The sequence below is a fragment of the Heptranchias perlo genome, chromosome 41, assembly GCF_035084215.1.
Source record: "Heptranchias perlo isolate sHepPer1 chromosome 41, sHepPer1.hap1, whole genome shotgun sequence".
Lineage (NCBI taxonomy): Eukaryota > Metazoa > Chordata > Chondrichthyes > Hexanchiformes > Hexanchidae > Heptranchias > Heptranchias perlo.
In genome coordinates, this window is record NC_090365.1 from 13,029,205 (window position 1) to 13,057,171 (window position 27,967).

The 27,967-nt window shown below is 44.6% G+C and overlaps 1 protein-coding gene across 2 annotated transcripts in view; it reads right to left on the reverse strand.

The window, feature by feature from the left end:
- Window positions 1–1,339: 1,339 nt before the first annotated feature.
- zgc:162698 (Transmembrane protein 87A-like) overlaps window positions 1,340–27,967 on the reverse strand; it is a 53,502-nt gene continuing 26,874 nt past the window's right edge. Inside the window, exons 13-22 of one of the 2 annotated variants that reach the window (XM_067975126.1) lie at window positions 26,717–26,810; window positions 23,402–23,475; window positions 16,563–16,669; window positions 10,819–10,877; window positions 9,741–9,844; window positions 9,143–9,216; window positions 7,583–7,644; window positions 5,753–5,805; window positions 4,149–4,179; window positions 1,340–3,604 (exon numbers count right to left, since the gene is read on the reverse strand). In XM_067975126.1, coding sequence (XP_067831227.1) covers window positions 3,563–3,604; window positions 4,149–4,179; window positions 5,753–5,805; window positions 7,583–7,644; window positions 9,143–9,216; window positions 9,741–9,844; window positions 10,819–10,877; window positions 16,563–16,669; window positions 23,402–23,475; window positions 26,717–26,810 — 700 coding nt within the window. In that variant the 3' untranslated portion in view covers window positions 1,340–3,562. Of the gene's footprint in view, window positions 3,605–4,148; window positions 4,180–5,752; window positions 5,806–7,582; window positions 7,645–9,139; window positions 9,217–9,740; window positions 9,845–10,818; window positions 10,878–16,562; window positions 16,670–23,401; window positions 23,476–26,716; window positions 26,811–27,967 lie in introns of those variants that run through there. The other variant, XM_067975127.1, reaches the window with a different exon arrangement.

The following is a 27,967-nucleotide window of genomic DNA, read 5'->3' on the forward strand; positions in this document are numbered from 1 at the left end:
GATATAGCCACATTACTGAATTGCATTATGAATTCTATTAACAATGGTTGAGTTGACAGTGTGATAACACACAAAACCCCCAACACTCACCACAAATAGTACAATTAACTACTCCAACACCTCAACAGTGCATAAAAAGACCCAGAGGCGGTAACAATACTGGTTACTTGCCCTAGTAATTTGGGGAGAGGGATCAGCAAATAACTCAAGGCGTGTCTTAGAGCTTATCCACATTCCAGATTACATATTTTGTTCAAAATGCAAAACAATCTTAAAGTAAGCCATTTTTGGGTGGGTTTGCCTGACCTGGAGCCAGAAATTTGGAGATACACAACTCCCCTCTGCTTCAGCACACGAGTTTACAGCTATAACTGCCTAGATTTAACAATTTAAACCATTGGCCTAGAGTATAGTTCAGCAGTGGCATTAGACACAGGGCACATTAAACATTGCTCCATGTTAGCAGCTAAGCATCACAACCATGCTCCAGATTACTCACGAGTAAAGCAGGATCTACTGGTGTTAACTAAAAAGCTTCAACAGCAAGTTACATTTAAGGGAGTTTTCTTTTTAAAAATAAGTGAAACCTGCAGCAACATTTTAAACCCGTTAATACATATTAAATCAGTCGTTCTTGAGTTAAACCATACCCACTGTGTTAATATAGACCCCACTGTACATAAATATAGACAGCAATGAAATGCATTTTCCACCTCTTACAGCAGGTACCAAGTCCACCATGTAATCAAATCCCGAAACCGACTGGTGATGCAGAATCTACAATGCTGTCCCATTCATTATTCCACCCTCCATTAAATACATTGTTTAAAGGGAGTTAGACGAGCAGAGCACTGTAACACAGGGTGACGGGATTCAGGTTCACACACGTACTTCAGCACATGGCGAGCGTCCTATTGGTCTCAGCAAGGGGAGGGAGCATCAATAAGGTCAGACATTCCCCCAATAGTTGAGAATGAAACCTAAAAACAGAGGTCGAAATCAACTTGCTGACTGAATTACATCGCCTGGGGTCAGAGGGCAAGCCAGTTGCCTGCTCGCAGTCTCTGACTGGGATGCGGTCGGATGGACGCAAAACAGGAGCGAAGTATAAAAACATCTGTTCAGCTGAGATTTTAGCCAATCCCATACCACCGTCCTGAACAGCGGAGGTCTGTTGTACACGGTAGGCGAGGAGATGGGCAAGAATAAAGGACGTATTTCAGCAACAGCTGAACGAAACAGGAATAACTCAACAAACCTAAACAAGCCGGTACTTAATTGGCCTACAATAGTCATTAATACCAAATGTAGCTACATTTGTAGTTTCTTTAAACAGGACTTCTTTTACTAAATATGATTTATTATTCATCTGAACATACTCACAGAAACAGTACAAATCTGCTTACAGTACCTTTACAATGCAGAATCGGAGATTTTAAAGATGCAGTGCGCACCTGATGGGGAAATCCTCGGTAAGCAGCTTCTACATATACGGGGATAATGGTGACCGGTGCAGGGCCACATCAGCCTTAATAATGGCTGGACCAAACTGTACTGTGTCCAATCCAGAACCAGTCCAGTTCTGTACCATTAATACTTTTAACAATTTAAGAATACCTTTAAGTTGTGCGGAAGCTGTCTGCAGATGGGGTTTGGGGGGGGGGGGGTCGGGGGGTCATATTTGCGACTTCTCTATTGCCAGCACAAGCATGTGCTACACTGCTGCTAGCCTGACAACAGAAAGCATCAATCACCAGTCTTCACACTTCTATTAGGGATGAACCACAACTCAAACCAGGTTTGAATGAAACAGGACTAAACAAAGTCAATGCGAGACACATGTCCCATACTTTAGAACTCAAGCTTCTAGAACTGTGATGCACAACTTAAGCATCAGGACCCTGAACCTATCATTATAACTAGTGTTGCACAAACAGTGCAGTTTGTTTAAACTCACATGAGATTAAAAAAAATTAAGATTTTACAATAATTTAAAGCTGGCTTTAAATTGCGCGATGAATAACCTTTACATGACAAGGTTATAGAATGAGGCTTTTTCTTTTGAAAAGTTTAATGTAACAAATCTCAATTTAAAAACAAGTGGAAATTAAAATGGATAAACAAGAGATCCACATAGAATATTTAAAAAATAAACTTAAAGGTGATGACCTTGGCCGAGGTACCTCGCCTCCAAGTGGCTTTGATAGTGTGTTTATAGGCTATTCAACCACAGTGGACATCACAGTCAAGCTCGATGTGCATATCCATGCACATCAAGGTCGCTGGCTAGTGATCAGCAGTAGGAATCCTGGCTAATTTTCACCGTCCCTAACTCAAGAGCAGTGAAGAGGGTTGGAAAATCACAGCAAAAGTCAACCAGTCTCACGCTCAGATTTCCAGGGAGGACTCTGGGTTTTCACAAGCGGCTGGGAGGAAATAAAAATATCAGTGAGCGATGTGCTCTGTTCCTGTTCCAAAACTACAGAGAACATGATCTCAAAAATCACCTGAAGAAGCATCAAGTTGCAGCATCTGTTTGCAAGAGTCACACAGTCACTGGTGTCTACCATGAACCCCCATCAGGAAAAAGTTCAAAATGGAAAGTTCTCTAATATATTGAATAATGCATAGCTTGTGGTGTTACAGGACCTCAACATGTCCTGGGGGGTGGGATAATAAACGCCTCGAGCTTCCTTCTTAGTTTATGATGGCAGCTAACTCTTAGATGCATTATCTCGTGAAATACACATACACAGATCTCCCCCGACATTGCTCACACTAAGCCAGATGATAGGCTGTTTTATAAGAGGTCAGCAGTGTTATAGCATGTACCATAAGGCTGTTAAGGTGCAGCCGTGTCCCTTTTTAGGCCACAAAGTCTAACGGTTGTTAAGTAAACAGACTCAGGTCAATTAGAGCTCAACTGCTGGATTGGGTAAGTCTGCAGATTGCTAAGTGCTCCCAAGTTTCAGGCTACAGGTCAGTAGCAACCAACAGTAAGTGACTGTACCTATTATTTTTGGCACTGTAACATTGCTGAAAATGACTGGCTCTTTCCTTTTTACTATTTTGTTTTAAATTATGACATAAAAGATATTTGCATATAGACAGGCATGGACGTACCATATTTTATACTCAGCCCACAACCTTTACATGTGCGGCATATTTTACATTGCCCTGGTTCCACTTAACTGGCGTCATGGCAACTTTGCTCAGCTCTACTTCCAATCCTTGCACACCCAACACAAACTAACCTCTTCTCCATTGGGCTCTGCTGGTGGCACTTCATAGAATTCAAACTGAATTTCAGACCCTTAAGGGGTGGTGGGAAAAAAAGCAGTTTTTAAAAGGATTTGTTCAATAAAGTGATCGGGTGAAAGAATATCCAAAACAAAAAAAAATGTTTCTATGCTATTGCAAAAAGTCACATCACAAAGAATATTTTACACATTCCTTCATTTTTTGTGCATTTAAAAAAAAAGGCCCAAATGTCAAATCCACTGCAGCGGAGAATTCGGCTTCTTTCAAAGTAAAGCTCTGCCTGTAACATGCTCTCAAGCGATTATTCCATTTTGGAGATTTCGAACTTAGTCGTCATTATTTCCTGAAACAAGACAGGAAAAAAAATACTAGAATTAGCATCAGAAGTATTTAGAAGCCTTGTGTTTCTTTCCTTCTCCCCACCCCCCAAAAGAGATTAACAAATGCACTGGCCACACTCTGCTACTTCACAAACAGCTATTCTTCACGTGCGAGACTAGACAGTGTTGGTAGGTTATTTGGCTATGGAAGGCATCATCGGAGCCTAATCCCGTTCTCACTAGATGCTGGCATGCTACACTTTCCACCAGGAGTTACAGGGATTCCTGGCTGGTTCTTTCCACCAAAACCCCCCACCACCGCCCCCCCCCTCCAACCAAGGCTAAATGCGTGGAATTCTAATTACATCTCTCCTACTCCCACCTCAGCTGAGGTCAACTAATGCAGCACAGGCCAGCAATCAGACCGTGGGCCTTCTGGTCTGTAGGGTTCACTCACACACTGTCTTTACCAACCTGGCCAACGGGGGAGCTCTGTCACCAAGCCATAGGGAGAGAGCTCTATACGGAACAGTTAAAAGTCAAGTCACAAAATAAGTTATATTTTACCTCATCTGAATCCAGTAAGGTAGGCAATGCACTGGAAAGTAATAAATTGAATTAAAAACTGAAGATGGAAGATTCTTTAAGACAATCAATGCTTAATAAACGTGAATACAGAGTAGCACAGCACCATTCTGCAATATCTAAGGAGCAATCTAATGTGGGTACTTGCCCAGTACACACCCAGTTCAAATTGATCAAATTCAGAATGATAAATTTTAATATCCTTGCACCGTATACAGAGAAATACCAGCCTCTGGTTAAAGTGGAGAATGGTTTTATTCATCTAAATGGAAATTAAGTTATATATTGTACATTATACGCCAAAGAGTTTCACCATAAGAAAACTCCAACATTTCAGCCCCTCTCCTGAAGGTATAGACACATGCTGGACTAACACTCCACAAGAACTGGCAGCCACTCGAGTACCAAATGGCCATTCTTCATATGCAAGTCTAGACAGTGAGCGCTGGGAATGCTATTTGAATTGCAGGGGGGGGGGGGCTGAGCCCAATCCCAGTGGATCACTGGATAGCAATCAGGAGCAGAAAGCCTGGCTAACCTTTGCCCAGAGCACTAAGGCCAACTGCAGCATCCTAACTGCTTTCCTGATCCAGATCAGCCAACTAAGCATAAATGGGCAAGAAAGCCTGGGACCTTTTGGTTTGTATGGCTTAGTTGTTGGCACCGGTGCCCACTGTGCCATTGGCAGACTCGCTACAATGTTCATTTAATTTTTTTTTTTATCATCATGACATTGCCAGGGAATGTGACAGGAGTTCCTGAATTTAACACGAAGTGAGGTCAATCAACATCAATAGAAACATTCTTTGGCCTGGGGTCTTCCACACAACCGTACCATGGTATCCGTGTGTACCCAGCTCTCTCGCCTGGAGTGTTGGCTGGTAAAAAAGACTTGCAATTACATAGCACCTTACATAGGAACAGGAGTAGGCCATTCAGCCCCTCGTGCCTGCTCCGCCATTTGATAAGATCATGGCTGATCTGTGATCTAACTCCATATACCTGCCTTTGGCCCATATCCCTTCATACCTTTGATTGCCAAAAAGACAACCTCAGGACTTCCCAAAGCACTTTTCAGCCAATTAAGTACTTTTTGAAGGATAGTCACTGTTGTAATGTAGGAAACGCAGCAGCCAATTTGCACACAGCAAGGTCCCACAAACAGCAATGTGATAATGACCAGGTCATCTGTTTTAGTGATGTTGGTTGAGGAATAAATATTGGCCAGAGCACTGGGGAGAACTCCCCTGCTCTTAGTTCCATGAGATTTTTTACATCCACCTGAGGGTTGACAGGGCCTCAGTTTATCTTCTCACCTGAAAGACGGCACCTCCGACAGTGCAGCACTCGTGTGTCAGCCTGGATTTTGTGCTCGAGTCTCTGGAGTGGGACTTGAACTCATGACCTTCTGACTCGGAGGTGTGAGAGTGTTACGGTTAACAATTGCAGGTAATGTAATAATCTCTCGCTATTTAACAAGATTAGTCAAAAATACGGGAACACATAAAAGATAATCCTCCGAAAGGTTTTAATTTGTAAAAGCAGTCCCGATGTGGAAACTTCCATTTTAGCCAAGAGTGACTTACACATCAGTTAGTGAGGATGGGATGTTCTCTTCAACCCATTTGAGGTCTTCATCCTGCAGAACAGCAAACACCTTATTACAGCACAAGCTTCAGTGATCTTTAATTTATTTGTGATGTGGAGATGCCGGTGATGGACTGGGGTTTAATTTATTTCCCAGCGTTCAGTAGTTGTAAGTGCCAGTAAAACATTTAAGAGCAAACATTAAAAAAAAAGGTTGCCGCCAATATCAAGAGCTCATTTTTTTGATGAATTTTTTGCTCACTAAGGCGAGGATGTTACTGCTGGAAATGTTTGGGGGACCCAGTGTCAGAATCAAGCACTCATGAGGTCAGGTATCGTATGATTAGATGCAGACTAAAGCTTCCCCTTCTCGCTCAGACCCCAAATTGCAGCAGAACAATATGCAACACTGCAGCTCCCACACCAGCCATCCTGTGGCCTGAGATGTCCAATTTAATGTCCATTTAGGCTCAGTTTTGTGCTGTGGGGCCATACTCACAAAAAATTAAACGTTTGGCCAGTTTCAAGGTCAATTCTTTACTGAACACAAGTTATCTAAAATAATTACAAATCCAGTGATGGTCAGGCCAGTTTAACTGCGAGGCCCAAAAGTGTTCATCAGTAATAGTATATGCCTTGGAATACATTTCTATTAGAAGCCCCTATCCACAAGCTCTGGACTCCCACAGGGACACTTTAGGAACTTTATATTATTAGCTTTCATTGTTCCTATTTGGAGAGATTGATCTGGTGACCAATTATCCTCAGATGTCAGTTTCTGCAGCGTGTTTGGGTCTGTGTGTTATCAGTAAAGCCCTGAGTATGATTCCAGCATGATTGTATCCACACAGCACATTTGCACCTATCTACCAATACTGGATTTGAAGTATAAAAGTGGAGAAGTTGGAGCAGTAACGATATTATGGGAACACTCCCTCTGGTCCCTGTGTGTTAGGTGCATTATAAACACCATGCATGGGATGATTCCCTCTGGTCCCTGTGTGTTAGGGGCATTATAAACACCATGGGATGATTCCCTCTGGTCCCTGTGTGTTAGGGGCATTATAAACATCATGCATGGGATGATTCCCTCTGGTCCCTGTGTGTTAGGGGCATTATAAACATCATGCATGGGATGATTCCCTCTGGTCCCTGTGTGTTAGGGGCATTATAAACATCATGCATGGGATAATTCCCTCTGGTCACTGTGTGTTAGGGGCATTATAAACACCATGGGATGATTCCCTCTGGTCCCTGTGTGTTAGGGGCATTATAAACACCATGGGATGATTCCCTCTGGTTCTCGTTTGTTAGGGGCTTCATAATCATAATGGAAAATTCTTTTTCTGAATGCTACTTTAAAGAAATTGTAAACCTGTTATTTTTAAATTGCCTTCTTGATTTATTTAATAATAGAAAATAAAGAACGTCTTCCAATTATGTTTATATCACAAACGCATGGCAACCCGAGCAAATCTTCCCCCAGTGGCAGAATATCACTGTGTGCTAATTTCTTTTAATTATACAACAACAACTTGGATTTATATAGCGCCTTTAACGTAGTAAAACATTCGAACGTGCTTCACAGGAGTGTAATCAAACAAAAATTGACACCAAGCCAAAGAAGGAGCCTGAAGGACAGGTGACCAAAAGCTTGCTCAGAGGTCGGCTTTAAGGAGTGACGTAAGGGAGGAGAGGTAGATTCATACACTCAGTGGTTGCGATGAAAGCAGCAGAGCAAACAACCAAGACTCGAAAACAAAACATTTAATAATAACGGTCTGCATGGCAACAGTAAAAAGCCAAAAGGTGGAGTAGTGCTCACTCACCATTCTGTTAGGCTTGACTGTGCCATTAGACTCTGATTTTATTGCTCTTATCTTCATTCCCTCTGCAGAAGATATTAGAGATTATTAACATCAATGACGCCAGACAATTTTAGATACATTGCTCACAGAATAAAATGACATCCATGATACAAAAGTAGTACTGACTATCTTAAGAAAATGCTGCCTCATTTGAGTAACTGTTCAGTAGTAATCACCCAACCATTCCAATCATATAATTTCCTAGCAATATCATTAGTTAATAGTAACCACGTGAAAAGTGACACTTTCTTTTTAAGCGCTGTAATTCATCTACAGAAACACTATGACTAAAAATCTCATCTGCCATTAAAAAGGCCTGCATTTACCTCAGGATGTCCCAAAGCCAATTAAGTACTTTTGAAGTGTAGTCACTACTGTTATGTAGGAAATGCGGCAGCCAAATTGCAGTCATTAAAATTCCACAAACAGCAATGGGATAATGACCAGATAATCTGTTTTAGTGATGTTGGTTGAGGGATAAATATTGGCTTAGTCTCTGGTAACCCCCATTTATATTGCACCTTTCACGGCCTCAGGAAGTCCCAAAGTGCTTTACAGCCAATGAAGTACATTTTGAAATGTAGTCAATGCACAGCAAGCTCCCACAAACAACGAGATAACGACCAGATGCGGACTGACATTCAGTTTGGGTTCTGCCAGGACGACTCAGCTCCAGACCCCATTACAGTCCAAACATGGACAAAAGAGCTGAATTCCAGAGGTGAGCTGTATCAGCCAAGCACAAGTAGTGGAAATAATCCTAACCATTGTAGCATTTCCTTTTCTTTCTTTAATAAAATAAAATTTAGTCTAACTTTTAAAAATGGCCTTTTTATTGCCGTAATTTATGTAAATTTTTGTTTCCATCAAGGTGAGGGATATCAATGCTGCGAAATGGAAGCGTTTTCCATTTTTGGAACACGCCATCAACATCGAGCATTACCAGGTTAGATACAGCTTGGATCAAATGTAGAGTGAAGCTCATTCTGCTCTCTACCCAGGTTCACTGATTCCCTGGTACACAGTGTTCTGTGCACAGGATGCAGGGCTTCTGACATTTAATCTGTCGCCTTGGCTCAGTGGTAGCACACTCACCTCGGAGTCAGAAGTTTGTGGGTTGAAGTGGGTTGAGACTCAAACAAATAATCCAGGCTGACACTCCAGAGCAGTACTAAGGGACTGCTGCACTGTCAGAGGTGCCGTCTTTCGGATGAGATGTTAAACAGAGACCCTGTCTTCTCTCAGGTGGACGTAAAAGATCCCATGGTGCTATTTCGAAGAAGAGCAAGGGAGTCCTCCTGATTCCCTGGCTAATATTAATCCCTCAACCAACATCACTGCTGTTTGTGGGGCCTTGCTGTGGGCAAATTGGCTGTCATCCTTTGCTACATTACAACAGTGACTACACTTCACAGCCAATGAAGTACTTTTGAAGTGCTTTGGGACATCCTGAGGTTATGAACGGCACTAAATAAATGCACCTTCTTTATGTATGGCGACATATTAATTAGCCAAACTCACCAAAACCCTCATTGATCAATTGTTCTTCTTCCTCTTCATCATCAATTTCATCTACCAATGGAGAATAAGCATATCTGCAACGCAAAGAACAGTGGGCAGTTACTCTACATTAAGCACAGAACAGAACCGAGATAAATCAGCAACCCCCCTGCAATGCGTATTGAAAACCACACCTTCCGCATTTGATTTTTCATATAAAAACAGGACAGGCTGGAAATGCAGAGCAGGTTTGCCACCAGCTGAAAAGGGGAGTTTAATATTTTGGCTGGGTCCCTTCATCCACCAGGTCAGATAGTGATGGATGTTTTTATACCGTATGCACATGGAGCTGCGAAAAAAGGCTTAGTTGTGCAGTTGATTTCCCCCTTCCAATCTTGGCTTGTTTCTGGAGAGCCATGCAACACCAAGGTGAAAGACGAGTGGTTGCCAGTTGGTCACAGGCGGAAGCAAATCGAGGCGATGACTTCTGGGCACCACACAAGACCACATTAGATGTTCTGGACCATGTGTGGTTTTTCTCCCCATAGTGTATTGGTACTAATATGCTAAATAACGCCAGTGACGACACTGTATACACAACGTCTGACACTAAACTCACCTCTGGTTATTAGCAGACGGCCTCCACAAGAACATTATGACAAGCAGCAAAATGGAGAAGAGAAACCGCCAGAATGCATCTTCTATCCATAACTCCCTCCAGTCCTAGTGGGGAACAAAAGAAAAAAGTGGATTATAAAGTCTGAGAAACATTACAAAGCACTTGGAAAAAAGTGGTAGCCATTTTGCACACAGTAAGTGCCACAAGCAGCAAAGAGATGAACAAGCAGTTAATTTATTTTTGGCAGTGTTGGTTAGGAGGAATAACGACCAAGACATCAGGAGAACTCCCTGCTCTTCCTCCAAGTGCCATGGGATCTTGATGTCTGGCTGAACAGGCGGGGGTGATGTCAGGAAGCACTTCTTCACACAAAGGGTAATGGAAATCTGGAACATTCTCTGCCAAAAAGCTGGAGGTCAATTGAAAATTTCAAAACTGTGATAGATAGATTTTTGTTGGGTATGGGTATTAAGGGAAATGGTACCAAGGCGGGTAAATGGAGTTAAGATGCAGATCAACCGTGATCTAATTGAATGACGGAACAGGCTCGAGGGGCCGAATGGCCTATTCCTCATTCCAGATGGGGCCTTGGATTAATCTGAAGGGTGCCACCTCCAGTAACGCAGCACTTCCTCAATACTGCCCTGGGAATGCCAACCTAGATTATGAGCTCAAGTCTCTGGAGTGGGGCTTGAATCCACAACCTTCTGACTCAGAAGAGTGTGCTACCAACTGAAGCCGGCTGGCACACCAGAAAAACCATTACAGCTAGGAACTCTTCCATGGACTGATGACAACTGTACGGAAGGTTGGGGGGAGCGGGTAAGAGACAGATAAAAGATATTTTGTAACAAGATCTCTCTGCCCGGTTAATGAAATTGTCTTGAAACAAACTCAGTTATTAAGTTGGCTGAGGCGCCCTGAAGTGCATTTAGCATGGGGGCTTTTCACTATGGCACCATTAATCTTTGCAAGCACCTTGTAAATGGGTTCCCTTCCCATTCTCCAGATCGCAACCACGAAGGAAGCTAACAACACCAAACTTTGCACGCAATCACTGCTTGCAATGTTTACTCACCGACTGACAGGCTGCAAGCCTGAATGTCATCGTCACCCAGATAATAAAAATCACCGAAACTGAGGAAGGAACACAAATACTTTTGATGCAGCTATCGTCAACAAATTTTCCATTCTACACGGTGCAAAAATAAATTGACAATGCACTGAAACACGAAGAAATAGATCAAAGCTTCTAATTTAAAAATATCGCATTGCTTCTTTGAAGACAAGCTTTTAAAAAAAATCACATCTTTTATCTCTTCTCCTCCTTCCACACCTCTCCCATTTCATGCGAGTGTGACCCTCACCTTTCAAGGCCCTGTCTGGGTCACAGGCTATTCCCGAACCAAGTGGGCTGGTAGGTGACCTATTACCAGTCCTCTACCAACAACAACCTGTAGCCAGCCAGTGAGTCTGCAAGAGAGCACAAACACTTTGGTGCTGCCACAGATGAAGGCGCCCTTCATCAATTCTACCCCTTAACCCAATAAGCAGAGACTGGGAACAAGCGGGACAGAAGCTGCAATGGGGTTGGAAATGCAATTTTGTTTTACCCTCCAATGTATTTGGGGACAACAGGTTGGATCAGATTCCTGATTTGTCTGTGCCACTCTGGTGAGCTGATACCAGGCACAGGGGCTACGGCTACATTGCAGTGCCCATTCTGGAAAAAAAGGAGGGCTTTTGGCAGATACAAAAGGCTAAAGACGGAGGAAGCCCTAGAGGAGTACAAAAAGTGCAGGGGGATACTTAAAAAAGAAATTAGGAGATCAAGGAGGGGCCATGAAATAACACGAGCAAGCAAAATAAAGGAAAATCCTAAGATGTTTTATAAGTATATTAAGGGTAAGAGGATAACTAGGGTAAAAATAGGGCCCATTAGGGACAAAAATGGCAATCTGTGTGTGGAGCCGGCAGATGTAGGAGGGGTTCTAAATGAATTTTTTGCATCTGTTTTCACTCTGGAGAAGGACGATGTAGACATAGAAATACGGCAGGGGGACTGTGATATACTCGAACATATTAACATCGAGGGGGAGGAGGTATTGGCGATTTTAGCAGGCCTAAAAATGGATAAATCCCCAGGCCCGGACGAAATGTATCCCAGGCTACTGTGTGAGGCAAAGGAGGAGATTGCGGGGGCTCTAACACATATATTCAGAACCTCTCTGGCCACAGGGGATGTGCCAGAGGACTGGAGAACCGCTAATGTAGTACCATTATTCAAGAAGGGGAGTAGGGAAAAACCGGGGAACTACAGGCCAGTGAGCCTAACATCAGTGGTAGGAAAATTATTGGAAAAAATTCTGAAGGACAAAATTAGTCTCCACTTGGAGAAGCAAGGATTAATCAGGGATAGTCAACATGGCTTTGTCAAGGGAAGATCATGTCTGACTAATTTGATTGAATTTTTTGAGGGGGTGACTAGGCGTGTGGATGAGGGTAACGCAGTGGATGTGGTATACATGGATTTCAGTAAGGCCTTCGATAAAGTCCCCCACAGGAGACTGGTCAAGAAGGTACGAGCCCATGGAATCCAGGGTGCCTTGGCACTTTGGATACAAAACTGGCTTAGTGGCAGAAGGCAGAGGGTGATGGTCGAAGGTTGTTTTTGTGACTGGAAGCCTGTGGCCAGTGGGGTACCACAGGGATCGGTGCTGGGTCCCTTGCTGTTTGTGGTCTACATTAATGACTTGGATATGAATGTAAAAGGTATGATCAGTAAGTTCGCTGATGATACAAAAATTGGTAGGGTGGTAAATAGCGAGGAGGATAGCCAAAGTCTGCAGGACGATATAGATGGGATGGGCAGATGGGCGGAACAGTGGCAAATGGAATTTAACCCGGAAAAGTGCGAGGTGATGCACTTTGGAGGGACTAACAAGGCAAGGGAATACACAATGAATGGGAGGACCCTAGGCAAGACAGAGGGTCAGAGGGATCTTGGTGTGCAAGTTCACAGATCCCTGAAGGCGGCGGAACAGGTAGATAAGGTGGTAAAGAAGGCATATGGGATACTTGCCTTTATTAGCCGAGGCATAGAATATAAGAGCAAGGAGGTTATGATGGAGCTGTATAAAACATTGGTTAGGTCACAGCTGGAGTACTGTGTGCAGTTCTGGTCGCCACACTACAGGAAGGATGTGATCGCTTTGGAGAGGGTGCAGAGGAGATTCACCAGGATGTTACCAGGGCTGGAGCGCTTCAGCTATGAAGAGAGACTGGGAAGATTGGGTTTGTTTTCCTTGGAGCAGAGGAGGCTGAGGGGGGACATGATTGAGGTGTACAAAATTATGAGGGGCACAGATAGGATGGATACTAAGGAGCTTTTTCCCTTCGTTGAGGGTTCTATAACAAGGGGGCATAGATTCAAGGTAAAAGGCGGGAGGTTTAGAGGGGATTTGAGAAAGAACTTTTTCACCCAGAGGGTGGTTGGAGTCTGGAACTCACTGTCTGAAAGGGTTGTGGAGGCAGGAACCCTCAACATTCAAGAAGCATTTGGATGAGCACTTGAAATGCCATAGCATACAAGGCTACGGACCAAATGCTGGAATATGGGATTAGATTAGACAGGGCTTGATGGCCGGCGCGAACACGATGGGCCGAAGGGCCTCTATCCATGCTGTATAACTCTATGACTCTATGTCACTAATCCATAATGGATCTGTTAAGTGTGAACCCAATCCTTTGATCAAGCAAGTTATTGTACAAATATGCAGTGCCACAGTATAGGCTGTAACAGACTACAAGCTAAATGGAGTTGGGAATGTAACTCTGCTCTTTTACCCCCAGCTGGGAGGGACTGCAGGATTATCCAGATGAATACAGTCAGATGAGGCCGAGATTGCCAGTGTTCATTCCTCCTCAGCTGGCAAGGGAGAACGAACAATTCTCATTGGGCATCTCATTTAGCAGCCTATCCAGCTGACAAATCTCATCTGAACTGTGAAAGACAAATTTGAGTGACTGGTACCTCTGGGGTTTTAGCCTGGATGGTAACCTGGAGAAGTCACCGTATTGACTGGTAATAGAGACCAGCCGAAATGAGAAATGAACCTAAAGCATCATGCCTGGTGGCATCATGTGCTGTACCAACTGAAAGGGACGTGTTGGTCAAGTATTCTCTCAATTTCTACATTCGAAAACAATGGTCATAAAAGTATCTAGTGCCATTCGGGGGGGAAAAAAAAGTCAAATTTCCTGCCACAGGGGAGACCTGCTGGTTCCGATCTCTTCTCCACTGTCATCATTGACAGGGAGGAGTTGACTGAAAGCTGATGCAGTTCCACTGATTTTGATGGCAGTTGCCATGGACCAACTTGTGAGCTGTTCAGGAGCTGCCCAGCACAGAGGTCACGTTACTGGTAGAGGACTTTTAAGTTGTAATGTAGACAATTCTTCATTGAAGTAAAAAGCACAGTAGAATAAAGGAGCAGGAGTAGGCCATTCAGCCACTCTAGCCTGTGCCACCATTCAATTAGATCATGGCTGATCTTGTATCTTAACTCAATCTACCTGCCTTGGTTCTGTAGCCCTTACCTAACAAAAATCTATCAATCTCAGTTTTGAAATTTTCAATTGAGATTTGACTTTCGCTGCTCTATTTAAAAACTGACTTCATTGCCTAATCTTTAGGCTCTCGGTCCCTCAGCCCCCCCTCCCACCATGACGTACAGCATTTCAATTGGAGTGCAGAGCAGGGACCAGCAGTTGTTAGGCACACGACCCACTCCCCGGCCTCTGCCAATGCCACTGTGATCATCTCCCAGGAGATGTTGCAAGAACAGCCCAAGTTGACTCACCGCCCAATTTCCTTCCCTTTCAGTGAAGCCCCTGGGCTCCAGTTGGTGTCTTTCTCAACATATTAGCATGGATAAAGGGTTAGTTAGCTAACAGGAAACAGAGAGTAGGCACAAATGGGTCATTTTCAGGTTGGCAAGATGTAATGAGTGGAGTGCCACAGGGTTCAGTGCTGGGGCTCAACTATTTACAATCTATATCAATGACTTGGATGAAGGGACCGAATGTACGGTTGCTAAATTTGCTGATGACACAAAGGTAGGTAGGAAAGTAAGCTGTGAAGAGGATATAAGGAGTCTGCAAAGGGATATCGATAGGTTAAATGAGTGGGCAGATGGTGTATAATGTGGGAAAATGTGAACGTGTCCACTTTGGCAGGAGGAATAGAAAAGCAGTATATTATTTAAATGGAGAGACACTGCAGAACTCTGAGGTACAGAGGGATCTGGGTGTCCTAGTACATGAATCACAAAAAGTTAGTGTGCAGGTACAGTAAGTGATTAGGAAGGCAAATGGAATGTTGTCATTTATTGCAAGGGGAATGGAATATAAAAGTAGAGATGTTTTGCTACAATTGTACAGGGCATTGGTGAGACCACATCTAGAATACTGTGCGCAGTTTTGGTCTCCTTATTTAAGAAAGTACATAATTGCTTTGGAGGCGGTTCAGAGAAGGTTCACTTGACTGATTCGTGGACTGAGGGGGTTATCTTATGAGGAAAGGTTGGACAAGTTGGGCCTGTATACATTGGAGTTCAGAAGAATGAGAGGTGATCTTTTTGAAACATAAGATCCTGAGGGGACTAGAAGGGGTAGATGTTGAGAGGATGTTTCCCCTTGTGGGAGAGACTAGAACTAGGGGCCACAGCTTAAAAATTTAAAGATGGAAATGAGGAGGAGAAATTTTTTCTCTGAGGGTCATGAGTCTGTGGAACTCCCTTCCCCAGAGAGCGGTGGAGGCAGGGTCATTGAATATTTTTAAGGCCGAGTTAGATAGATTCCTGATTAACAAGGGAGTCAAAGGTTATAGTAGGGTTGAAGTCACAATCAAATCAGCCATAATCTTATCAAATGACAGAGCAGGCTCGAGGGGCTGAATGGCCTACTCCTGCTCTTAATTCATATGTTCGTAGGTTAGGGACCCGCCATGTGCAGACATCACACAGCTGAACCCAAGTCTAAAACACTACAGTTCCACAAACTTCATTACTAACATCCCCACTCCCGTGGTTCAGAAGTACTTCAAGTTTTCAGAAAGATGTACGTCAAACTGAACTGCTACTTTACGACTCCAATATATAACTATCACAAGTAACACTGCATTATGCTGGATTAGAAGAAAAGGACCTCTTTCTCCAATTTCCTCCCCTCCTCTCCTGAAGGTGGTTCTTATTCCAAGGGTTGTTACAGCTCTCGTTACCTCAACCACATGGCTCTTCTGGATGAGTGAGCCCAGATAATGAGGGCCAGCAGGCTATTTATCCAAGCAGGCATCACAGCCAAGCTTGAACCAGTGCCCACAAACCTGGCTGACTCTACCTCTCCTATACCCAAGGCCACTGAGCTAGTAAATTAGGTATTGATGCCATTTGTAACACATTTACTGCCATACTTGCAGAAACCAGCAGAGATTGGGGATCATGTTAGGGTGTATGTCTCAGTTCCATACAGGCAATGCAATTACCAACTAAGCCCTCAGATTAGTACTAACTGAGAATGTGTACTTCATTGCACCTCTCCAAATCCAAATTTTTATTTCACAATTAGAATAACCAATAACTCCATAATTTCTATGATGGTCTAAATGAACTCTGACCCTGGGAGTTACCTCCCCAACACTGGGCACTAGCAAGGGCTCCTGGTCTACAAACGCAAGAAGGGTGTCACTTAAACTTAATGCACACCTATAAACATTGTTCTTTCTCCTCCCAATTTATTGTTGTGCAATAATCTGAGACTTACCAAAAACAGCAAATATTAATGTGTTCGTGAAGTGCCGGTACAGAGAGAGTTTCACCAGAGTTCTTCGGAGTTTCAGCTGCTTCATTGTCTGGGACAGGCTAATGAAGATGTGCAGAGGGTCAAGGAAACCAAAAGTTTTTTGAAAAAGCAATTAAGATTTCTTTGCTCGGCAGTTCCTCACCTGAGCTGTAGAGACAGGTTAGTTACCACAATATAACCAGCTCTTAACCAAACATGACCCACACAGTAATGGTGATAAAGACTACTCATTTGTAAAAAAAAAAATTTGTTGGGGGAGGAAGGGTTGGAAAATTCAGAATGGAAAATCAATTCATTACAAGGTATGACACAGATTTACGGTAATTAGCAAAAGAGCCAGAGGCAACAGGAGGAAAAAAATCTTACGCAGCGAGTTGTTATGATCTGGAACACACTGTCTGAAAGGGTGGTGGAAACAGATTCAATGGTAACTTTCAAAAGGGAATTGGATAAATACTTGAAGTGGAAAAATCTGCAGGGCTACGGGGAAAGAGCAGGGGATTGGGACTAATTGAATAGCTTTCAAAGAGCTGGCATAAGCACTACAGGCTGAATGGCCTCCTTCTGTGCTGTATCATTCTATGATTCCAAGATTAATACAGATATGCGATTTTTGGGAGGTGGGGGTGGAGAGATATTTTTCCTCCAGTGATCAGTGTTACTTTCACACCACCAGAACTGAAAGTGGGGATGGAACGAAGAGATGAAGGAAAAACTCAATAGGTGTAAGTAGCGATCTGAGAGGGGGGGGGGGGGTTTAAGAAAAAAAAAGGGCAAAAGGTGGAATGATGGAACATTCTATTGGCTGTCAAATGGTTCTTTGGACAATGCAGTGCTTTACCACAAGTAAGTACAGACACCAAGTGAATCACAACATTGAGAGAATTAGATAAATGGAAGAAAAATATTGAAAGGTATATAAAGAGTAAAGGAAGTGGTATTTCAGTAGACAGATTTGGTGAGGTACCAGCACTGGGATAGGCATGATGGGCCAAATGGCCCCCTTCTGCAGCAAACTTTCTATGTAACCTTGGTTCATGGTTTCAGTACAGTAGGAGTAAATGAGATCAGTACAACAGAAACTCAGATCACACACACTTTTACTCTGACTCCCCTGTAATACAAGGAGAGGCACCCAGTATTATAAGCACTACTACACAGTAGCCACTTTAATAAGTCCTCTATCTTCGCTAGAAACATTTCACAATCTAGTTAAAACTATATCAAACTCATCATAGGGTGGGTGCATTGTAACTGCTCTCTTGGACTATTGCATAAATCAGGTACTTTAAAAAGTGCAAGTACCACTTATTCCCACTGTATGCAACTGAAAGGAATGCTTAAACATACAATGGCTTACGTATTTACCAGGAAAAAAAAATACTCCCAGCACCTAATACTGACTCTCCTCTTCCCTCTCTGCCTCCCCCCAAAGTTATTGCTGACACTCGCCTCTCTTCACCCCACATCGTCCAACGTTAATGCTGACACAAGCCTCTTCTCCCCCGCCACCATCCCGCCCATCAAAGTTAATGGTGGCACTAACCCTCCCACACCCCAAAGCTTGCACCCTGCTCTCTTCCCTTCACTATTTCCACTCTATGCTGTTGCTACCCGAGCAGTGCTGTTACATGACGTGATTCCGGCTGCTGCATACTGCAGGTGAGATCTGCCACTCTTGCAACAACCATGTCTGTTCCTAGTAGGAAAGACGTTGAGAGGCGATGAGCTCCGATCATACTGATTTATGTCAGCAAACACAGGCTAGGCCCCCACAACGCTCACGTTTGGCATGTATGGTGATGGCTGATCTGATTGGGGCAGCCATTCTTTTTTTAGTGCTGGATACTAAATTGTGACAGTTCTGCGCTCAGCCCTAGTGCTCCGGCCTCACTCAATGCCTTTGGTATAACTGTAGAAGGGGGGGGGGGGGGGGGGGCAAGGAAAGTGAAACAAAGTGCAGAAAGGCCATAGGTCAAGCACCGAGTCTTAAACGGGATGAAGAGGGTGACCCCAAGTTTTTTTGCCACCAATTCACAACTTTTGGGGGGTGGGGTGGAGTGAGGACTTGAAGATTAGGTAATCAAAGAGTCTTATCCATGGATAATTCCTTGAAGCAGCAAAAGTCTGCAATTCACAGTGTGGAAATCTAGATTTGATCACTCTACAGGCTGATTGGCCGTAAGCATATAAGAAAATCACCTCCCAGTCTTTGTAAGTATGTTGGGTGGAGCCACTGTATGGTGTTTAATTGGAATAGTGGAGTTTATAAAAACAGAAGCTTAAAAAAATGGTCCACCACTCCCCACACCAGCACATTACCTTGGCCAAGAGGTTGAACAGTGGCCTACAGGCCGCTGGACGGCCCCAAGGTGTGAGACACTTTCCAGGGTATCTTTTCCTCCCATTTGAGTCTGAGGAGCTGCCCAGCCTCTCCTCGTTATCTGCCATGTCCCTGAGACAGTCAAGATTGGGACTGTGTATTTTTTCCAATGTGGATAAAGTACATTTTGAAAAAAAGTGCCTTAATAGCAAACAGCACATCCCTGAATTGGCTTGTACTATTTGGGAATTAGTGAACCAGTTACTACAGTAAGCTCAGGCTGCTTTGAGTTTTGACCTCTTAATTGGGGCAGTTTCTATAATTCTGTATCACCATTTCAGTGTCTGCATCCAATTCCCCTTTGATGAGTATTTAACTGCACTAGATTGGGATCAGGGACAGAACCAGTAACCACAGCACTGTGAAGCAAGCAGAGAGCAGAGACATAAAGCAAAATGCAAACGGACAGTGCAGAATTAACTACTTCCCTCCCAGCAGCTTTACCAGAACAACCACCTCGCTCACTCTCAGTCTGGCAGCCACTAGCAGTGCTTTGCAGCCTCCGTTACAGACCAGGCCTATGAGTCCTTCGTGATGTGATTGAAGCACCACGTTCATTTGTGATGGCCCATGGGTCACAATTTACGGTGGGGAACTGCTTCAGATACTGAAAAGTTCTAGCATGATCCTTTGGAAACCCAACATAAAGGCAATTCAAGCTTGGTTAGACGGAACAGCTGCTAACTTTAATTGCATGTTAATATACGGCCCTTTACGTAGTGCCTTTTGTAACCTTCGATAGAAGGGAGGAAAAGGTCTGGGTTTGAAATAAAACCCATGTACCTGCCTGAACTCTCAATCTAACTAGATATTTGGACTTGGTTTCGTAATGCCAGGGTTCATTACAGAGAAGATAAATCTTTAACGACTGAAACTATTTTTGGGCTCTTGGCATTTCAGATGACCTGAGACGGAAAGGAATGCAACCAACAAAAATAAAAAATATTTTTTTTTTTCTAGAAGTCTCAACGCAGACTAGCCAAGCATCGGGCAGCGACAGGATATCCACCAGCAGAGTGAAGAGTCAAGTATAGCAAGGGGGATGGCAGCCAGCAGCACTACATCATCCTGATTCTAAGAAACAGAAAGACAGAGAGAATACACAAGAGTGGGGAAAATAAAGCATCACATACAGTTCACTAGCACACAGTAGGGAGGAATCTTGTCTCTCTTTGGGAACAGCCATTTAGATCTCAACAAGTTCTCAATATTTCAATGTAGCATCAAGTTTGCCAAATATTCCAGTGTTGTCACTAGGAATTCAGTAAAGCATAATGATGAGTTAGCTGAGGGTTCCGTGCTGTGCCAACATGAAATGAGAGCACCCCGCAGCACAGTCGGGTTGTGTGAAGATAGTTTTTTTTGAGTTGCCTCACATTAGGGTAAAGTATTGATGGTCAGAGGCCTATCATTGGTGGCTGTAGTGGTGGCAATTCACAGGATCACAAGATAAATATGGACTAGAAAAACCAGTCTAGTCTTAGTTCATCCATCTGGAAAGATTCTACACTCTTCCAAGTGCTGCATCTAGTGTTTCCTTAAATGATTCCAAGGTTTGCCCCCACTACTTTACCTGGGAGTTCAATGTATTGAACACTGTTTTAAAAAGTTTCCTGCCTTTATTAGTTTGAACTCATGTCTCCTAGTCCTACCCACTTCTAGATTTACCTTTATCATATCCTTTACTATCTTGCATACCTGTAAGATCAACTGCCTATATCGTATGAATGTCTGTCTTGTTGACCAAAACTGTACACAACATTCAAGGTGTGGTCTGAGTAGTACAATATATGAGTCAAATTTCTACTGACTTGTACTCTACTATTTGGGCTATATAGTTCAGCATTCTGTTTGCGTTGTTGATTGCGACTCGGAAATTATTGGACACATTGAGCTGAGTCTACCAAGGCCTCTAGTGTAGCTATTCATGGAGTATGCATCACCCATTTTTCCTTCCCATGTGCGGTACTTTATATTTGACCATATTAAATTTTATCTGCCATTCTGCCCATTTGCATATTTTATCCAATTTGTTTTGTATTCCCCACGATGCTGGCTCAGAATCAACTGAGCCTCATCATTCACCATCATCTGCAAATTTCACTAATTTGCATAGAGTTTCTGAATCGAAGTCACCGATGTAAATTAGAAACAGCAGTGGTTCCAACATCGATCCTTGGTCACCCCCTCTCTTCCCCTCCCCCCACTGACATAACTCCTCTAACAAGTACCCACTGTTTGCTAGCCTTCAGCCAATTTCTCACCCATTGCCAAGATCTACCCTGAATCCCCAGGGCTTTGAGGTTAAATAGGAGCCTTTCAGGTGGAACGTTGTTGAATGTTTTTTTTGGAAGTCGAAGCACATCACACCGTGGGGCTCTCCACAGTCCAACTGGAACTTCTTCAAAAAATCGTGTCTTGAGTATCACACGAGCAGCATACCGAGCCGGCGTGAAGGTTTCGTGGATCATTACTATAGCGTTCAGGTACCAAGATGCTAAATAAGCCTAGTGACAACACTGCATTCCTAATTACATATTTTGTACATGAGGAAAAATCATTGTTCCCCAAGAGCCAACAGAATTCTAGATCCCTCTGACTCGATTAGGTCTCCAGGGCTATCTGGGAGACTTTGTAGTTCTATCTTGAGGTTTAAAAAAAAAATCTCTACAGCTATTCTTGAGAATTTTTTGACCGGGTGGCCTACCACCTCCAGCAAAACAAAACATGCTAGAACATATTTCTGCTGTAAGCTGTTAAGTGGCCTCCAGTAGTCAAAATCAACGTGCTTATATTTTACAAATTGACTGCAAATCTTGGTGATAAAATTAATAAAATAGGGAGCTTCATATGATCTTGTTTGGAACTTGCTCTGTGCTCTGGAAACAAGGACAGTGAAACTGGGGATTGGATGGGAGATAGAGTGAATAAAATAAGAACCCACAACTCAGGATACAGCAAAACTCAGCAACCTCAGAGACCACAAGAATGGCAGGTGTAGAAAAAGGACAGATCATGCTGGTGCAGTAGTAGCTGCTCTACTGAGGTCGGGGCTGAGGCACATTGTTGTGTCAGAGAAGAGGGAGCTTTACCCTGTATCTGGCTAGCCAGGTTACACCAGACCTAGAAGTACCTGATGCAGACACTCAGTTTGAGTGGAAAATATTAAATTTTCAGCATTGGTTAAGTCTCATTTTGACAAGCACAAAAATTAAAATTAGAGGCGTTATGAAGCTGAAACCGTTTCATGCCAACACTAAGCTGGAGTGTTTAAATTAGGCCCATACAGACTCTGAAACAAAGCAGAGCGCGACTCCTTCCTCCAGGGAGTTTCACTCCAATTTGTTCTGGTGTAAGGTCCAGCCTGGAACACTGGATTCAGAGTGCATTTATAATATAACTGCAGTCACCACAGTTGTAGTGTAAATGCAGCCGTACATTTCTCAGCATAGTGACACAGCCAGAATGAATGGAGTGGTGTGATATGGTCTCAAGCCTCCAGTCTCCAATGGTCCAGTCCCCAGGTCCCACTCTCAGCCATAAGAAGCACAGCACAGGGACAATTATGCCTAAGTCTGTGCCCAAGTCACTGCCGAGCAACCCCCTCCCCCCAACACCTAGTTTCAAAGTATCACTCACAGAAGCCTGGGAGAAGACTGCCTATGCGGCTTCTCAATTATGGACAGTGCAAAGAGGAAATGCCATAGTTGCACAACGGGGAAGAAAAAATCCTGCATTTTTATTTAATAGGCTTTCAGACTGCAGTTCACAGGGGGACTGTAAGGAGACTGGAGTCCTATCCTCCTGAACTAAGGCACACCATGAGCACTGCGTCTAAGAGTTCTGTATTTTTCTGCACATTGACTTGCATATACCAATAATATAAACATTTTTTGTAAAGATGGCACAATTTTCCTTTGGGTGACCGTTAACTCTCCCTGGGTGGGGGTGTCCCTGGGAGCGTGTCAATATTTGCAAGGGACCGCTACACAGAAGAGTCCAAAACCCACTGTTTAGCTTATATTTCTCTCTTGCCATATACAGAAGCGAAAAGGAGGGCAGGTACGTATGCTAATTCCACTTTCTACTCAACTTGTTACTGTCTACAAGACCGTTGCACCTCTCTGCATTTCATCCAAATTGACGTGGCAATTTGGAACTGAATCATTAGTAAAAGCTCATTTTTAGCAGCAAGCATTAAGCAGGAGGAAGATTAGATCTTGCACATTCAGACACTGGAGTGACACTTGGTTGTCGGAGCGGGTTTTAGCCAAATCACAGAGTACACGCCATGTCGTGAACATAACTATAAATAGCTCCGAACAAACCAACACAAAATCTCTAAAAACCCAGTAGACGGTAGTTAGAGACCCAAGGGAGGGGAGAGGGGGGTGGGGGTGGGAGAGGGTAAAAGGATATCCACCATACAATACAGGAGTCTATTAACGCAAGAGAAATCTCACAGATGGTCATGGCTGCCCCAGGCTGCTCCTAAAGAGGGACATCAATGTTAGTTAACATAACTAGTACATTAACCTAGAGGGATTCTATATTGTATATCCTAAACATGGAGTTAGTTTTCTTCTTCCTGCCCAAGGGAGCAACATTGCTCCACCACACACCGATTCAGGCTCCCGTTGTATAGCTGTTAAGTCGCCTGGGAGGGTCTTGGCTCTTGACTCCCAATACTGCAGACAAACCTCCAGACTCCGGCTGCATCAGCAGGCAAGTGGAACAGTGGAGTTGGGGTGCTTGTCTGTGACACTGGGAGAGGGAAGCTAACACAAATCACCCAGCATCCTCCCGAATAGATCAACTTCTGAGGTATAGTGTATCCATTTTTACTGGAGGCACATTTCCAATTGCACTTTATCCAGGGTAAGATTTTCAGCAAAGCATGAAATCCTTCAGCTTCTACACTTACCTCTTAGAGTGTAGTTTGCTGCCTGGTTATTGCAATTTTCCGTAAAAGGTGTGGAACTGAGCCAAACAAATCACTTGCCCCAATTATCATTAATCTTCTGGAACGCACAGTTCACCTGCAGGGCTTGGATAGGCTGCATCAGATATGCATTGATCTAGGCTTCTATACACAGCAGTAAATAATTCTCAACCGCCTCCACAAAATTTCTCCCCTCCCAAAGACAACAGCTCGAGTTGGGGCATTTAAAAAAAAAATTCACTCAGGATGTGGGCGTCGCTGGCAAGGCCGGCATTTATTGTGCTCTGGATGCTCAGTCGTTGAATATATTCAAGACTGAGATCGGTAGATTTTTGGACTCGAAGGGAATCAAGGGTTATGGGGATCGGGCGGGAAAGTGGAGTTGAGGTCGAAGATCAGCCATGATCTTATTGAAGGGCAGAGCAGGCTCGAGGGGCCATGTGGCCTACTCCTGCTCCTATTTCTTATGTTCTAACAGCTTGTTATATACAAATTCTTTGAGTGCAAACACTTAAGGCCCATTCGTAGTTGCCCTTAAGGTGGTGGTGGACCTTCTTGAACCACTGCAGTCCGTGGTGAAGTGAGGGAGTTCCAGGATTTTGATCCAGCGACGATGAAGGAACGGCCGATATGGTGTACGACTTGGAGGGGCAGGCTTTCCCATGCACCCACTGCCCACGTCCCTCTCGGTGGTGGAGGTCAAGGGTTTGGGAGGTGCTGTCGAAGAAGCTTTGGCGAGTTGCTGCAGTGCAATCTGTAGGTAGTACAAACTGCAGCCATGGTGCGCTGGTGAAGGTTCCCGTGGATGCCAGCAGCCTTCAGTACTTCACCCAAATTTTTTTTAAATATTCGTTCACGGGATGTGGGCGTCGCTGGCAAGGCCGGCATTTATTGCCCATCCCTAATTGCCCTCGAGAAGGTGGTGGTGAGCCGCCTTCTTGAACCGGTGCAGTCCGTGTGGTGATGGTTCTCCCACAGTGCTGTTAGGAAGGGAGTTCCAGGATTTTGACCCAGCGACGATGAAGGAACGGCGATATATTTCCAAGTCGGGATGGTGTGTGACTTGGAGGGGAATGTGCAGGTGGTGTTGTTCCCATGCGCCTGCTGCTCTTGTCCATCTAGGTGGTAGAGGTCGCGGGTTTGGGAGGTGCTGTCGAAGAAGCCTTGGCGAGTTGCTGCAGTGCATCCTGTGGATGGTGCACACTGCAGCCACAGTGCGCCGGTGGTGAAGGGAGTGAATGTTTAGGGTGGTGGATGGGGTGCCAATCAAGCGGGCTGCTTTATCTTGGATGGTGTCGAGCTTCTTGAGTGTTGTTGGAGCTGCATTCATCCAGGCAAGTGGAGAGTATTCCATCACACTCCTGACTTGTGCCTTGTAGATGGTGGAAAGGCTTTGGGGAGTCAGGAGGTGAGTCACTCGCCGCAGAATACCCAGCCTCTGACCTGCTCTCGTAGCCACAGTATTTATATGGCTGGTCCAGTTAAGTTTCTGGTCAATGGTGACCCCCAGGATGTTGATGGTGGGGGATTCGGCGATGGTAATGCCGTTGAATGTCAAGGGGAGGTGGTTAGACTCTCTCTTGTTGGAGATGGTCATTGCCTGGCACTTATCTGGCGCGAATGTTACTTGCCACTTATCAGCCCAAGCCTGGATGTTGTCCAGGTCTTGCTGCATGCAGGCTCGGACTGCTTCATTATCTGAGGAGTTGCGAATGGAACTGAACACTGTGCAGTCATCAGCGAACATCCCCATTTCTGACCTTATGATGGAGGGAAGGTCATTGATGAAGCAGCTGAAGATGGTTGGGCCTAGGACACTGCCCTGAGGAACTCCTGCAGCAATGCCCTGGGGCTGAGATGATTGGCCTCCAACAACCACTACCATCTTCCTTTGTGCTAGGTATGACTCCAGCCACTGGAGAGTTTTCCCCGATTCCCATTGACTTCAATTTTACTAGGGCTCCTTGGTGCCACACTCGGTCAAATGCTGCCTTGATGTCAAGGGCAGTCACTCTGACCTCACCTCTGGAATTCAGCTCTTTTGTCCATGTTTGGACCAAGGCTGTAATGAGGTCTGGAGCAGAGTGGTCCTGGCGGAACCCAAACTGAGCATCGGTGAGCAGGTTATTGGTGAGTAAGTGCCGCTTGATAGCACTGTCGACGACACCTTCCATCACTTTGCTGATGATCGAGAGTAGACTGATGGGGCGGTAATTGGCCGGATTGGATTTGTCCTGCTTTTTGTGGACAGGACATACCTGGGCAATTTTCCACATTGTCGGGTAGATGCCAGTGTTGTAGCTGTACTGGAACAGCTTGGCTAGAGGCGCAGCTAGTTCTGGAGCACAAGCCTTCAGCACTACAGCTGGGATGTTGTCGGGGCCCATAGCCTTTGCTGTATCCAGTGCACTCAGCCGTTTCTTGATATCACGTGGAGTGAATCCAATTGGCCGAAGACTGGCTTCTGTGATGGTGGGGATATCGGGAGGAGGCTGAGATGGATCATCCACTCGGCACTTCTGGTTGCAAACGCTTCAGCCTTGTCTTTTGCACTCACGTGCTGGACTCCGCCATCATTGAGAATGGGGATGTTTGCAGAGCCTCCTCCTCCCGTTAGTTGTTTAATTGTCCACCACCATTCTTCATCTGCGAACCTCAACCGTGAGTGTCGGCAGGCTATTCGACCGGGAAAGGCATAACAGCCATACAACCCTGCTGTATGTCCGACACATACCCTCCTCCTCCCCCAGAAAAAAAATCCCAGTTCCTCAACTTTATAGATTTTCTTACCACAGTCACTCGTAGGACTCCCTCCACTGATGAAAACAGCAGGTACAACAGACCGATGCCAACTACTTGATTCGAAGTGGCTCCCAACCGAGGCCTATTTAGTGGGAAATAATGTTTCATTAGCAGGAATGGCTAGCTTTCATTTTCACAAAATGCTTCAGCTACTTTTGGACACCTTCTCAGTGCCTCGCAGAAGCCTAGTGCAGGTCACCCTCCGTCAGGAGGTGCACAGTGAGGACACAGCTGAGGGGAACCAGCAAAATGGAAGCTTTTCCCTTAGTGGCCACACTTCATGTATGAACCTAGATACAGAGAGTCAGCAGGCTATTTGGAAGAAAGACTTACATTTATATAGCGCCTTTCACGACCTCAGGACTTCCCAAAGCACTTTACAGCCAATGAAGTACTTTTGAAATGTAGTCACCGTAATGTAGGAAACGTGGCAGACAATTTGCGCACAGCAAGGTCCCACAAACAGTAATGTGATAATGACCAGATAATCTGTTTTTTTATTCGTTCACGGGATGTGGGCGTCGCTGGCAAGGCCAGCATTTATTGCCCATCCCTCGTTGCCCTTGAGAAGGTGGTGGTGAGCCGCCTTCTTGAACCGCTGCAGTCCGTGTGGTGACGGTTCTCCCACAGTGCTGTTAGGAAGGGAGTTCCAGGATTTTGACCCAGCGACAATGAAGGAACGGCGATATATTTCCAAGTCAGGATGGTGTGTGACTTGGAGGGGAACGTGCAGGTGGTGTTGTTCCCATGTGCCTGCTGCTCTTGTCCTTCTAGGTGGTAGAGGTCGCGGGTTTGGGAGGTGCTGTCAAAGAAGCCTTGGCGAGTTGCTGCAGTGCATCCTATGGATGGTACACACTGCAGCCAGTGCGCCGGTGGTGAAGGGAGTGAATGTTTAGGGTGGTGGATGGGGTGCCAATCAAGCGGGCTGCTTTATCTTGGATGGTGTCGAGCTTCTTGAGTGTTGTTGGAGCTGCACTCATCCAAGCAAGTGGAGAGTATTCCATCACACTCCTGACTTGTGCCTTGTAGATGGTGGAAAGGCTTTGGGGAGTCAGGAGGTGAGTCACTCGCTGCAGAATACCCAGCCTCTGACCTGCTCTCTTAGCCACAGTATTTATATGGCTGGTCCAGTTAAGTTTCTGGTCAATGGTGACCCCCAGGATGTTGACGGTGGGGGATTCGGCGATGGTAATGCCGTTGAATGTCAAGGGGAGGTGGTTAGACTCTCTCTTGTTGGAG